The sequence below is a fragment of the Leptonotus elevatus genome, chromosome 1 (assembly GCF_054856555.1).
Source record: "Leptonotus elevatus isolate MCC_2025b chromosome 1, RoL_Lele_1.0, whole genome shotgun sequence".
NCBI classification, from domain to species: Eukaryota; Metazoa; Chordata; class Actinopteri; order Syngnathiformes; family Syngnathidae; genus Leptonotus; species Leptonotus elevatus.
The window spans coordinates 26224541-26240286 of record NC_141239.1 but is presented as its reverse complement, the minus strand read 5'-3'; the positions used below and the strand labels follow the sequence as shown (position 1 = coordinate 26240286).

Sequence of the window (15746 nt, the reverse complement as noted above, 5' to 3'; positions counted from 1 at the left end):
TATTGTGTCTTTTCTTTTGGGTTTAATATAAAGACATGCAGTCAACACTGAGGGGAAAACAGCCATGTATTTACAATTTTACAAAGAATTTCTTCTCTGCGAAAAAATAGCACTTATAAATATGATTTACATAACAAAATAAATATGTAAATAACCAATGTAGTTCGAGTTTCTCCTGTTAAAAATGTTACAGAATAAAATTACAATTAGTAATACCATTCCTTCTGTGGTTGGTGTGAGGAAATATGTTCTTGGAGAGACACCAGTACATACAGCATTGCCATTATATTAAAACGTTTATCTCTATTATGAAATATAAGTATGGAGTTGACAATGTGAACACCTGAAAAACCTATACAAATACTATATTCATAAAAAAAAAAAAAAACCCACACACACAATATTTGTCTCCCTTTAGATCACAGGTCTCAAACTCCGGTCCTCAAAGGCTGCAGTCGTGCCTGTTTTAGAGGTTTCCCTCTTCCAACACACCTGATTCAAATGACCAGCTTATCAGCAAGCTCTGCAGAAACCCGATAACGATCTAAGCATTTGATTTAGGTGTGTTGGAGGAGGGAAAACACTAAAACATGCAGGCCTGCGGCCCTCGAGGACCAGAATTTGAAACCTATGCTTCGATGCTCATTGCATTGATCTGAGGACTAACTAGACATGAGCCTGAAAACAATATGTTCTTTGGGCCTTGAGTGGTCCGCTTTTGGTGATGCAAGAGGTACACTTGACTTCAAATTAAATGGCACTGTGGTGTGTGTGTGTGTGTGTGTGTGTGTGTGTGTGTGTGTGTGTAGTTCATCATGATGCCCCTAAACGCCTCCAGGTGTACTAAGTAACAGTGTGTGTAGTTCAGTTCAGTCTATGGGGAAGGATACTGATGTCAAACGATCATTGATCCCTTAAACTGTATTACATATTTGAGTAGTTATCTTTACAGCATGTGGCACCAGCACTTGTGACCAGTTGTTAGTTGTTAGGGAGGGATTATGGGACAAGTATATCAGATTTCCTTAACTCGTGGCCATCTCTGTAATTGACGCCTTGGACTCAGTTGGTTGCATGTTGGATCATCCACTTCAGATGCTGGTGTAAACCCTCATTTCAACTAACTAAAAATGCCTCAGAAGTACAGTGGAATTTAAGTATGGATTTTTAGCCCATATGGTAAATGAGTTCTGAGTTCATTACGTTCATATGCACTCATGCCACAATATGCGTCCATCTGGGTAGCATATTACTTCCTGCTTGGTTAGTTGGTCTTTGCTGAATTTCCCTATAAGGGTCTCCCTCACTACTTTGCAGTTACTCTATTGCGGATTCACTCTATCGCAGATTTTTATTTGTGTCCATTTATGCTGATATTTTTGTCCTTTTTTTGGTAATATTTGAGTAAATAAAAAACTGCTCTTTATTTCAATCAACACAATCTATTAATTTTTTTTAATTATAGAATATTTAGTAAATTAAGAAATATATACCATGATAAATAAAATAAAAATGTTGACATTTTCTCCTTTTAGCTAATTATTTTTTTAGCAAGTTAGTGTCCCATCACTGGTGAGCTATTTTTAGATCAGTCCACAGTTGTTACTCTTACAAACTGGCACCTACACAGTAAGGCCAATGTGTGTGTCTCTAAATAAACAAGTTAATTGAAAGCAATTAACTTCAATGAGGCTCCTTTACGCAACTCTGCAAGAAGAGCTCATTAAGGTGGCAAACTGAATTAGTGGTTATTGAAGGTTTTTGTTGTTGTCGTTTGTTTTGTAACGACCTCTATGGAAATTCACCTATCACGTTTGGGCATGGAATGTAACACCCACAAAAAGTGAGGGAACATTATGGTTTAATACTATTAAAAAAATGCATTTAGACAAATAAATGCATAATAGACTCCTTCCCCATCTGCGTTAGGGTATATACCCCCGCCCCCCCCCCCCCCCACCATCACGATATGCGAAAATATGGTAATCTGTTATCTGTTTTTGTTTGTTTGTTTGTTTTTGTTCTTGAGGTACAACAGTAAACAGGATGTCATAAGGGGGAAGACTAAGGTAGAGAGAGTGGTTGGAGGTATCAGGTATGGACACTGGCCAGAGAGACCAGCCACAACCCTACTTGGGCTTTAGCTTGAAGATACTGTTAAGTGTGTTTTTGTTTGTTTGAGTCTGTTTAGCTGCCACTACTAAGCATGCCCAAAAGTTTGTTGGGGTCCATGCCCTGTTGCTGGGCCATCTTCTGCACGTCAAAGCCCATGTGCATAAGGAACTGAATGACGTTCATTTCTTGGCCCGTGAACTGGTCTCGGATGGTGGGACAGGTAGGGTTGCAGTGTGGCCATGGGCAGCTGTCTATTAAATGCACAGGGCAGCCTTTGGGCGGGGCTTTGTTGTTCCTGTTATCATGGAGGCTGCGGTCCCAGCAATGCAGTGCCCGGGGCAAGGAAGTGCCTTTGACCTGCACGTCAGTCCAGTAGCTGGAAGATGACACAAGAGGGCGCTGTTAACTCACAAGCCAGCCCACGAAACTACACACTGTAGCACTTTAAACTCACTTTCTTGTGATGACTTCATGTGAGAGGCATGCTGGGGCAAACATAGCTCTAAAATGGAAGACAGTTTTCATCAGGCAAAATGTGGAAATCCTACAACTTCATTCTCCTTTTTACGAAAATACATAAGGCAAACTTACGGTACATCTTTTAGGGTGTTCCTCAGCTCAATACCCAAATTTTGGATGTAACGCCACTGGCCTTCCTGAACTGGCTGTCCTGTCAATTGAATGTTGTCAACTGTCAACTGGGCCTCGTCAAACAGCCACTGGACCACAAAGACTGGGCCTAGAATTTGGCATAAAAGGACCAAATTTAAACCAAACTGATCATGTACTGTGTGCTTTTGTGATTAAGTGAATGTGGTTTATGTGGTGCTGAAACGTACTTTTTATGGACGGAAAGACTCGGTAGCCAAAAAAACAATTCCATTCCTCTCCTTCATGGGCTTGTTTGCATTTCTCAGGTACCACTCCTCCCCAGTACCTGGTTATAACGTCAAATACATAGATCAGTGGCCTTTTCACAAGAGCCAAGTGTGGCATTGGTCTACATGACCCAGCAGGTGGTGCACTTGCATAACAAAAAACAAAGGTGAGTTTATTACACCCTGAATAGGTACCAATTCATACAATATAAAAGGCTACGGATGAACTCATAATCCTAGTGTGTGTCTCTCCGAATTTGACACGGTTGCTAGCCTTTGATGCTAAATTATGCAGTTGCCAAGGAAGCTACATATTGGACTTTTTTGTTCGTATAGAAAATGCCAATCTTGACTTTTAGGGTGTTTTATGATTGTGCCCATGGAGGTCTGCCTCCTAATGTGTCACGTGACTAGAAAACAGACTTTTTGGTTTGTAGTTTAGACCAATTGTTTATGGACTATTTGCACCAACCTCCAGAAGCACTTACAATCTCACTAAATATTGTTAAACTAGTTAAATTACCAGAGCTGGGCAAAACCGTCATAACATCGCCCCGTCATTGACAGATGCCCATTTTTTGGCGAGTGTTTTATGACGTGAAGAGAAAATACACAGACTGAAGCAGGTTTACATCCGTCAATCCGGGTCAGTACAGACGGTCCTTCTCGGTCTGTGTGTATTGTTACAAGGCTTTGCTTCATAAAGCGCTCGCCGAAAATGAGGAAACACTCGCTGAAAGGTGAGCATCTATCAATGATGTAATGACAGCTTTGCCCAGCTCTGCTAGTTAAAGTCCTACTCCGTTCACAATAGCTAGCGAATGGATGAACACTGACATGAGCACTTCAAGTGCCACAAAAATGACTAAATATATTGTGTGTTTATTTCCAAAAAACAGTGGTGGGCTCAGATAAGCATTACTGTGTGGCATTTTATTTTTATTTTTTATTTTTTTTAAAGAGCTCAGTATGCAATGACATCACGTGATGTTATCTTTGGTAGACGTCATGAAATGAAATGTGGAGATGGAAAAGTGTTGCCTTATTTCCCCCAAATCTCTACGCCCCATTTCCGCCCCCCCTCCCGCATCACTCCTCTGTTGATATGAGATGATAAAAAGATCAGCACTTACACGCTGGACCATATTTAATTTCATAAACACAGCCGCCTGACGTCGTCTTTTGTGCGTGCTACTCGTCATGCTTTGTGCGTCATGCGTGTCATACCACGGATGCTTTGCGTTAACATTGGCACATTTGTTTTGTAAAGAGAAATAGGACAATTCTCTCTCACTTTTCCTCTCTAACATCTCTGCCCTCTCCAAGCTTTTCCTCTTGCCCCGCGTCGGAGCTGCTCACCCTTGTTTGCTTACTCGTTCATCAACTTGTTATGCTGCGGTACCGTAACGTGGGGAGCAGCGGCGCTGCAAGTACCATTACCATTCAAATGCAGCATAGTATCTTGTTAAATGCGTCAATACCCCATTATCAAATGAGAACCGGTATACCGTGCAACCCTAAATGTCACATGCAGTAAAGCATCTGGATTTTGGCTGCCTACTTGATGCCTCTCTTGATGGTCTCAGTGGGGGCACAGCTGACTGCATCCAAGCAGTCTGTAAAGTCATACTGCTTGTTGTCCAAGAACCAGCCAGAGTCCGCCAGGCCGCGCACTTGTATCCCCGTGTGCCCCAGATCCTCCAGCAGCTCCGACACACGGTCCACATTCAGCAGCACCCCCGTCCCACCGGCACTGCATGCAGATGCGACATATTCGCATTGGTAATCACAGCACGAGAACGTTCCTGTAGTTTCATTTGTGAACATACCTGCTCCCGGCTAGCAGCAGAACCTTGGCGTTGTCCAGACCCTTTTTAAGCAATGCTTTAACGACCTCTTGAATTATCAGTGAGCCCATAAAAGCATAGCCACCTGCTCATCACAGAGAAAGAACATGAATTCTGAGTTTGTTTCAAGCAGTGTTTCCCAACCAGGGTTGGGTTACATGACCACATTGAAGGGGGTTAAGTAGAAACATTTATTTATTTATAAGATGGCAAGTAAATATCCTCAGTCATTTCATAAGTCAACACCTGAGACAAGTTGTTTAGTTCCTGATAATTAAGGTTTAGAAGCCTGTTTCAAGAGGACTTACTCCTTATTTTAGTGGTAAAGATTACAAGAGTTTTATATAACAAAGGTAGATTCATTATTGATTTGGTTTCAGATGTTTTCATTTATATTACGAATTAATAGTCAAGCCCACTTAATTATTTTCATGTTTGATTTGAATTAAAGGTAGGGTCCGAAGAAAGATTTCCGTAGCAGTTTGTGATACAATATTCAAGATTGACGCTCCTCCCATCGGGCTAAATGGTTCCCGCCCTGTGCCTATGACAGCAACTCAGACCAGCATCCGTGTGTCACACGCAAAATGTGTGAGACTTGAGAGCCCTGATGACATTGTAGCAAAAAATATTAAATTTGCATACTGGCTGACATGGCATGCAGCCGCTGCGGCTGGTTTTGCTACACAAAGCGGAGACATGACTGATTCGAGACCTAGTTCTCCGCACTGCCACGGATAATAGCGCCCCTCCGCAGCTTCTAGTCGCGTCGCGCCCAGTATGTACAGAGGGCAAAAAACGCTGGAGAAGCATTCGTCATTCGATCTAGATTGCTAGACCTAGCAGGTCCCTAAATTAGCAGGCTAACATTCTGTGTTTGGCATTTACCCGTCCAACACCAAGCAGGCCAACTCCGCATCGCTCTTCAGACCAAGCCTCTCTAAGTGAAAGCAAAGCCGATATTCACCTTGGTTTTTGAGCGTATGCTGCATGTTTTGTAGCGTAATAGTTTCTCTTTTGGCACTGTCAGCCATTGTTTGTGAGCAGCCGCTCTAAACTTTGAAAGACACGTCCTCCACTCTGTGATTGGCTGGAAGGAAAATTTTGAGTCTCCGCCCAGAACAGGCCCCAACAAAATAAAACTCCAAAATACAGGTGGTGTGAGTGGTGGTGGAGGACAAAATCACCACCGCACATTAACAGAAGCGCAAAGGCGCTGATTGAGACAGATTTAATTTGTATACATCCAGCATTTATTTTTGAGGGAAATCCTTTGGACCCTACCTTTAAAATAAGACAATATATGAGAATTAAATGGTAAAATTAAAGAGACAAAATAAAATGGTGCAGTTGTGTTACATTCCACAGTTGGAGAATCATCAAGACATATGGGGCTCATGGTATGATGAAAAGGTTAAGGGGTACTCAAGACAAAACAGGTTGGGAACCACTGACTGAGAGCATCCAGCAACTACTTACTGTGCTCTGTTTTGGCGCTGGCGCCACTCCACACATCACTGGAGCAGTATGGGATGTACCTGTACAAACACATTTGAAGTCATTGGATGTTGAAGTCGGACCCTGTATCTAAAATATATATATATTTTTAAACGTAAACAGGAGTCGGCCTACACCATGTTGGCATTCCACCAGTGAGGGTTTTCCTCCGGCAGTGGAGACAGGATCCCAGTGCCTGCGCAGACAGATCACCATGTATCATTAGCCATTCCAGCACTCCCAGACACATCCTCTTCCTCATCATCATCATTACCACATGAATTATAGTTATTACACCACAATGAAAGACGAAGGCGTCCATGGTCATGGAGCAGCGGGCGCCAGGTTGACTTGCACCACAGACTCAAACGATTTGCTCACAGTCTTGACAGAAGAGCAAGCCTTTTGTTTGCATTGTTAGTGAGCAACTTTCTGCAAAATATATTTGAACTGACCTGGAAGTTGATCTGGAAAAAGAACGGTAATGCAAAAAAACTAGTCAAATCCTACCCTAAACTCCACCAAAGGTTCACCAAGTTAAAGAGGACTAACTTGATAAATTTAAGTGCAGATCCGCATCATGGAGCTCTTTTCACCAAATTATACGTGTTGTACAGTACCTGTAAATGACTAAGCTATGGGGGCACACTGGGGCTTCATAGTCAAGATTTTTTTTTTGGTGCACGCAGCAAAGCTGAGGGTTCTCTTTGGATCACGTTTTTTGTAATAGCACTTGAGATCACCACTGCCAAGCAATTGTATATTTGTCAGCAACATTGATTTTTATTTTTTTTATGACATTCAATGTTTCCAGTGAGTCCCACAACTGAATTCAGTGACATGATCAACTGACTCAACTGAGTTTGTTTCCAGTGGGTCTGCCAACTCCAATACGTGAACTGATTCAATTGAGTCAGCGGTTTTTCACCTGGACCATCTGCCAAATTGAGGCAGCAAACTAATAATACAGACTTGTCTGAGTCTGTGGTGTTTCCGGCGAGTCTGCTGTCTTTCTAAGTATTTGAGCGGACTTATAGAAGCCGGTTAAACAGATTCATTATGAAGATTTGAATCGTTCACCTGGGGGATTCAGGTTACGACCAGCTCTTATACAAACTCTTGCGGCCATTAAGATGAGGTGTTGTTCCTCCGTAATTATTGCTTCACCTTGTTAAGATGTGCTGATAGCCTTAAATATGTATTTTATTGAAGAAGCAAACTCCCGTAGTGAAAATTGTAGAATCAAGCTCCTTCAATAGCCATCTCAGTCCCCAGACCTTAATCTCGTAAAAACCTGTAGAGTATGCTAAAGATGAGAGTGCAGTGAGGACCCAGGTTGCTGGATGATTAAAAGAGGTTGTGCAAAGAGGAATGGTTGAAGCTTCCCCTTTCTGTATTCTCCCATTTTTTACAACATGATAGGAGAAAATTAGGCGCTTTTTGACATCGGGCACACTAAAAACAGTTGGGTCAAAACAAAAACAAATTGGGTCAAAAAGGGACCAACTCAACTTTTTGGGTTATTCAATTAACCCAAAAAGTTGGGTCTAATGAATAACCCACAAAATTGGGTTGCTTTGTGGGTTATTCGTTTTACCCAACCTTCTTGGTTAAATAATTCAAAAAGTTGGGTCAGTTCATTTTTCACCCAATTAAATTGTGTTAATAAATTTACCCAAAAAGTTGGGTTAAATAAATAATTACTAATAAATAAAATAATTTTATTAATTTTAATTTGTTTAATAACTCAAAAAGTTGGGTCAGTCCATTTTTTTCCCAATTTAGGTAATTTTTTACCCAACCCTTTTTAAAGTGAGGGTGCTAATAATTGTGGCACACATGATTTCATGTAAAGTAATTATTTCTGAATGTGTGTCCCCCCCCACACTGGTTAAATCCACTTGTATAAAAAAAGATGGATTTTCTATCTTTTAATTTTTTATTTTTAGTCCTATATTATTTAGGGAAGGGGGGGGGGTAGTGTAAGCTAAAAGAAGAAGGGGGTAAGCTAAAGAACAGTGCATGAGTCGAACACATAGGGTGAGGCCAACCTGTTTTAGTTTGAGGCCACTTGGACGAGCTCATCAGGCTCCTCATGGTCTCATATCGGCTGTCACAGTTCTCTTTGTTGAAGCAATACCAGCCGCCTGCACAGAGGGTGCACAAGGAGTCAATACATTTTTGGATGCGCAGTATAGAAAGTGGATGATGGATATGCATGGTTATATTTACCCTCCAGGAATATCAACCAGCGTCTGCTTCCTCTGGATTCTTTTAGGTAATACCTGAGGGACATCCAAGAATACACCATTGTGTCATGTATAATCTCCAGTTACATGACACGTTTTAGTTTTCAGCCAGCATGACAATATATTTTAAACAGACACGTTCCAGTGTTGATATGGTGCACTTTCCTCCTCTTTGGGGGAGATAATCAACTGCCGTAATACCGTCACCATTTTAGTTGTCAGTTAGTCAGACTTTTATCTTGATGTTAGCATCCTGCCGCTTTGTTGATTTCTATCTTCTGGGAAAAAACACTAGGTTGCAGCAATGGCAAAAGGTTTACAGAAAATCACTGATGCCGCTTATCTCAATCTCCCCTATGCTACTTTCATTGTGAATAGCAGTACAAGAATTGGGATGTTCCTTTGAGATCATCATTCTTCGGCAATGATCTCACAACAACATCGATGACTTAATTGATTGGCATTTCAGATTGTGCTAATCGTACAATCGCTGACTTGATATTTTGATCGATGCAGTCAACATGCAACAAATTCCAGGGCAAAGCGGACTTTCTGAAGCGAATAATAACGGGTGTGTCAATGAGGCATGCAACTACCCGTGACTCAACTCTAGCGACAGCCAAACACGTTTCAGTGACTGCATAGAAATCCATTTGCTCAGATGCTGACTCATACTTTGGCTGCATTGAATGACTTTATATTATCACAGTAAGCCACAGTCAGGGATGTTCACTTCCAAACTCTTTATACTACCAAACAAGTGCATGATCAAACTCCTTAAGATGAATCCTACGTTGTCGCACATACAAAATTATTTTATTTGTCAGCAAATGTGAGCTGTTGGATTTAGCATCTTAACTGACAACCACCAGAATGCTGAACGCGAAAAAGGCCATCTGCCAGTGAACTATCCCCCTGCACTGGTATTCCTGCTGTGTCTCTAAAGAGCTTATAGCTTTACCGCACTCCTGTTAAAGGAGGAATTATGCCGAATTATTATTGTTAAAGCCATGAATAGACAATGCATCATTACCAGCTTTTCAGTCATATCTGCACATTACTATTGTGATCCAGGATATATCATAGCAAATAATAATAATAATAATAAAAATGGCAGCCATGCAAATATAATTATCAGCATTCAATAAAAGCAGCGTTCTCCAAACAGCAAAAAAAAAATACATGATGACGTGCACAGCTAGCTACAATTTTCTGTGTATTTTTTCATAGACAAAAGGGAAATTGTATTTATTTGGTTATGGTTATGGTAGGTAATGAGCATTTGATCTTTCCTGCCATGCTATTCTAAAGATAAATAAATCGTTAAGCCCAATTTGCCAAATAACATTTGCTCAGCGTAGCCTATACTTTTTCAAGATTTTTTTTTTCATGGCTCCTGACAGTAATAATAATAATAATGCATCGGATTTACCTCATAATATATACTATGTTAGAAAGCAACATTACAACAATTAAAAAAAAAACAACAACAATATTTTTACGTCAAGAAAACTTGTGGGTGCCATGATCATGTATTTAGTTCCACAACTTAATTTGTTTTCACCATTGAAATCATGCTGGATTTCCGCATGTTTTATGGATTTCTCTGTTAAAGCAACATGACGTCAAGTAGCTATTTCAAGGATAACAACCCAAAAAAAGGACAACGTGTCCTGTTGTTCTTCATCTTAAAACCATAATATACAGAATGCAACAGACATGACTTTATCGCAAACTTGAAGGAAAAACCCTTAGCTTTGGATATTATTGGAACAAAAAGAAACAACCTAGGGCATTTCACTCTGACGACTGGTGACCACAAATGCCTGAGAGTCTTATAAACTTTTTAAGAACAAGAGGGACTCATTCACTAACGCTAAGCAGGCATTACAGAATAAAGAAAATCAGACAATATGATCATAAAGGTGTTTGCCAATCAATAAAATAGTTTTCAGCATTTTATTTTGACAATCTGCGACCTAATCAAAATAGCCCATTTTGGGTCCCAGATCCACAGGTTGGGAAACACTGTTCTCTTGTACAAGGGCCATAAACTCAATGATGAGCAACCCAATAGACATTACAAAATTTACAACATACGTGGATAAAGAAATGCCCTTTGCCAATTGCTTGCAACATTTTACACTAGAACCTAATAAAAGTTGAACCGGACACATTTTGAGCCCCTATCCACAGGATGGGAAACTCTGTTAAAGGTAATCTTTAAAATAAATGTGACTTATTTTCCATTACAGTCCATTAAAGTAGAACCAGGCGCACTTTGGACCCTGATTCACAGTTTGGGGAAACATGTTATGAACTTTATGATAAGCAAGAAAGAAGACATTACATAATTTATAACAAACGGCATGGAATAAAAATGCATTTTAAGTTCTGTGACCCAAAAATTGTAGCCATGGGTGCCACAACTTGAACAATCCTCTTCTAGGATCATAAAGGATCGTAAACCTGCAGGTAATGTTGGCAAGGACCACATATACGCGCATTTGGCACCCTTTTTTGCAAAGTTACAATTTGGCATTTTTTTACGTACCCCGATGGGCTCCCGTCGTTGCAAGTGACCGACGCGTTCTCCAGAAAGTGGAGCCTCATGTCATGGTCGAGCTTCTGCGCCGAGCACGGGTACAGCGATTGCGCCAGGTTTTTCACTTGCGTCATGAAGTTATCCATGTTCTCCTCCACGGCGGTGAAATCCAGTGGGAAGCTCTCGGTGGCGTCACCCCGGTTGCCGCTCGCCGCCCGGTATGTGGGAGGCGGCGCCGCGCGTCGCGGTTGCGGGTTGCGGCCACCGCGGAACCTACGCGCGCACAGCCCGGCTCCGGACTGCATCACTACCAGGAGTAGCGGCACCAACAGCGGCAGCAACGATGAGGCGACCCGGACTGCTGTCATCTCTTTCCCCTGATAGTTAACGTCAGCGTCCCTTTTTTATTGACTGTAATTGCAACTCAGTTTCACTTTAAAGTCCTGTTCGATCACCCGTGGAATTTTCGCAGACGTTCCACTCGACACTTGTGCCATGCTCTTGTATTTTATTCAAACTTTCCCCCCTTGGGTGCGCGTCCAGCCAATCAGCAACGGCGGGGCAGGACTCAGAACACGTTCAAGCGTGGCAGAACAACACCCACCCACCTACCCACCCCTACAACCACCACCACCAACACCCACTTTTTATATATTTAAAACAGCACACACGCGCGCGCGCACACACACACACACACACACACACACACAGCACGCGCGCCTTTTGATCTACGATGTTCTATTTTGATGTGGTGGCTTTTATTGGCCTTGAAATGCCCATTTTCCCATTGCAACGCCAATTTATTATGAAGTGACATCTTGTTTGTCAGATGCACATTCACATCATAATAAAGTAAGATTAATGCAGTCATTTAAGGGGGAAACCTATTTCATGTTTTTCTTTTTTTTATCCAGGCAGAAGAGCCCTATTTCCCACTGCAACACCAATTTATAAAGTAACTAAACATTTAGTTCGTTGGATGCACATTCACAGCACATTCACATTCAGTAAGATAAGTGTTGTCATTTAAGAGGTGGAAAAGCTATCATGATGACTTGTTTTTTCTGCTTTCAATTTGTTTTTGTTTCTTTCGAAACGTGCGTTTTGCCATTGCAACATTATTTTGTAAAGTTTCAATCCACATCTTGTGTGTCATCCACATACACATCACATAAGACTAATTTAGTCATTGGTTAAAAAAATTGATGGCAATCCAGGTTGTACCCCACCTCTCATTGTAATGACTTCATGAATCCAGACAGAAAGGCTGATTGCAAAGTAAATTTATTAAGTGGCAATACTCCTCTTGTTTGCCTCTTTGCAAATACTTGTCACCTAAAAACAAAGTTTTCTTTACTAAGTTAAGAGGGGGAAAACTCATGGTTATAGTGACTTGGATACTTGTTTTTCTTCTTCTTCTTTTTTTTTTTTAAATCCAGACAAGGCCTCCAAAGATCAAAGCAGCCATCACTCCCTCCCCCCTCTCCCTCCTACATCAGTCGCTCTGCTCTGTCTCTCTCCATACTTTCCTGGGCGACTATATTCGAAACTGAGCAAAGCATCCTGGAAGAGTCAGGAATATGTCATTGCGCACCCAGCATTTTCTTTATATGCAAATGTTCGCAGTTAATTGTAATAGTCAAATAAATAAAATGCAAGAGGGCATATCCGTACACATTTTTCCCATCAGAAATAATGAAAATAGAAGTTCCTGCATGAAACTGTCACCATCATGACATTTTTTGTTTGGGTGTAAAAAAAATAAAATAAAAGGTTGACCACAAATGGCGAAAGGTTAATGCACCACACACATCTCCCCTGTTAACGTTATCAAGCACAAAAAGTAAAAGTAAGGTATAGCTTCCTCCCACTTTCCAAAAGCATGCATGTTTGGTTCATTGAAGACTCTCTTTGTGTATTTGGGACCTGTGACTCTGAACAGGGTAGGAAATTAAGGGCTGGATGATTGTGTGCCAGGTAGGATGGATAATGGGCTCACCAGGGGTGATGCTATTCATGGGAGGAACATCAAGCATATACCTGTGTATATTCAAACATCTGCTCAAGTCTATAGAAGCGGGGGCTTTGTCACAGATTGAGTCGAGTCACTTTGACCCTTGTTTTATCTTGCATCATCCCCAATAATGTAAGCCTGAAATTACCCGCAGATGAATATCGGCCTCAGACAAATGCTCTACCTCGTAGGGAGTGCGATCAAATTTCTTTTGACCTGCATGAGTCAGGGCTGAATTCATAATTGAATTGAGAATGACCCCTAAATTCCAACTCAATCATTGAATTAGAATTGAGGTTGCAAAAAGGAAGCAGAATTGGAATTCAAACTCAAATTGTAGTAAGTAAAATTGAAATTGAAATATGGCAGCCGTGGCCCAGGATGTTTGGCAAATCGTATTGTGGCGGTCGGAGGGACCGTAGGCGCACACTGGTAGCTGCACTTGTGTCAGCATGCCGCAGGGCAGCTGTGTCTACTTACGTAGTTTACCGCCACCAGAGTGTGAATGTGGGATCTTAAGTGATGGCTTAAAAAATGTCGCATATTGGGTGTTTACATGGAGATGAACTGTAGCCATGTCGGGAACTATCCCTCTGAGAACAGTTTTGGAAAACTTTCCTGTTCCAGGCTAAAAATATAATGCTCTTTGTCGATAAAATTTGCAGTTCTTAGGAAAACACTTGGCCATGTACCTTATTTGAACTTCTTGCATTTGGCCGCTCTGGCTCCCTGTAATTCTCTTGTTCCTTTTTAGTCTGCCCCACCGTCACCACCTCCCGTCGTTTGGTTGTGGCCACAAATGTAACCATACAAATCGGCAGGGATTAATCCTGGAATTAGGTCATTTGAAAATATCCCAGCTGTTCTGATTGAAGTCCCTTAGAAGTGCCCCCCGCATGCCCTCTCCCATCGCATCTCCCCTCCTCTGAAGTCCCCGCCCCAACGCCAGGCCTCCTGTGAAAGTCAAAGCTTCGACTCTTTTATCTCCGATCAGTTGCATGTGCCCCTTGCAGATCCACAGGTTTTACTGCTTAAGACCGGGCTGGCAGCGGTGATCATGCGACCGTTACCTGTTGCCCCCTAACAAATGTTAGCCTCCAACCCCGACAATGCTGGTTCCGCTCGCACACCTCCATCATCCGTCTCGGCACGCCTGTTAGCGTTGATGCGCACATGCTGTTGTCATCGTGGGTCCGTCCAGCATGGTTCGTCGAGTGCGGCGAGTTGGAACTGTTAGGTCAAGTTACATCAAAGAGATCAGGAGGGATCAGCCTCTTGAAAGGGACAGGCTCTGGCTCAAATCATCAGAAACAGGTGGAGGTCCTCAATGGAAGAACAAAGCAAAGATCACCATCCATAAAGCATTTATGTTTCATGGAAGAGTTCCTTTAAATTATTTTCAATAGAGAGCACAAACCATACAAAACAAGAATGGAAAAAAGAAGGTTGGGGATTGTAGTAATCGTTCATAATGTTTAGTAAATAGAGTAATTATTCAGTCTATAATGGAAGATATAATGCAGTAGTCTTTGAAAGGTTCATATGAAGTCAGTCATTTAAAAAACTTTGGACCACTGACAGTGCAATTAAGACTATTCAGTCCAAAATGGTAGATTGTGTCCCTTTAAAAAGCATTAGAATGGCAAGATCATTTCATTTGTTGTTGGGTTTTTTTCTATATGTATAATAAAGACACTTGGATTTCCAATCAAAAGATGAATATCAGACACAAGTTTAGAATTCCAGTTTTTATTTCATGGTATTATATGAACAACTGAGGACAGATTATGTTTTGTTTGAACCCACTCACTTTTCAAGTGAGCACAAGTATTGGAACGGACATTATTAAATTAACTTACTGGTAAGTACATAACATTTTATATTTGGTGGCATAACACGGCAATAACTGCATTAAGCCTGCGACCCACTGACTTCCCCAGACTGTTGCATTCCTCATTTGAAATGCTTTTCCAGGCCCTCTACTCGGCCTCTTTCAATACTTGTTTGTTTTGGGGAGTTTCTCTCTTCAGTTTCCTCTTCAGGAGGTAAAATGTATTCTCTATTGGGTTAAAGTCTGGTAATGGACTTTGACAGTCTAAGACCTTCCCCTGTTCCCTCCTGATGAAGTCCTTTGTTGTGTTGGTAGTGTGTTTTAGGACATTATCTTGTTGCATGACGAAGTTCTCCCAATTCATATGATTGGAAAAAGCTCAGAAAAAAAAAGTATCCAGCTTGACAATGAATAAAATGGCTTAAAGCATTTTGGTCCCTGACCCACAGTTTAGCAAACCCTGATCTTTTTTCATTTTTTTAAAAAAAAAATAAATACTGTCCTTTAAGAAGACGTTGATCTGTTGCTTATGCTCAAGCACTTAAAGGCCATCCGCTCTCAGGAACACTTTGAGCTTCTGTTCTATGTCACCTCGGGGCTGAACTCCGGATGCGGGTCCCCTTAATTTCACGTTGAAGCTGTTGTCAAAAGCCACCCAAAATAAACATGTACAGAGATTCCGGGTGTTAACGCACCGTTGAGCTGCTTTCATGTGCCCTCACCACATGTCCCTGACACTAGGCCAAGAGATGCTGGATGACCTTGATCCG

General features: G+C 41.4%; 1 protein-coding gene across 1 annotated transcript; it reads right to left on the bottom strand.

The window, feature by feature from the left end:
* Window positions 1-1961: 1961 nt before the first annotated feature.
* notum1a (notum, palmitoleoyl-protein carboxylesterase a) lies at window positions 1962-11709 on the bottom strand. The gene is made up of 11 exons (XM_086077291.1): window positions 11141-11709; window positions 8570-8622; window positions 8389-8484; window positions 6473-6533; window positions 6320-6378; window positions 4823-4925; window positions 4555-4746; window positions 2955-3052; window positions 2707-2854; window positions 2570-2617; window positions 1962-2491 (listed from the first exon to the last, which is right to left on the bottom strand). Exons 1-11 carry the CDS (start codon window positions 11497-11499, stop codon window positions 2188-2190), a joined length of 1521 nt encoding a protein of 506 aa, XP_085933417.1. The 5' UTR covers window positions 11500-11709; the 3' UTR covers window positions 1962-2187.
* Between the last annotated feature and the right edge of the window lie 4037 nt (window positions 11710-15746).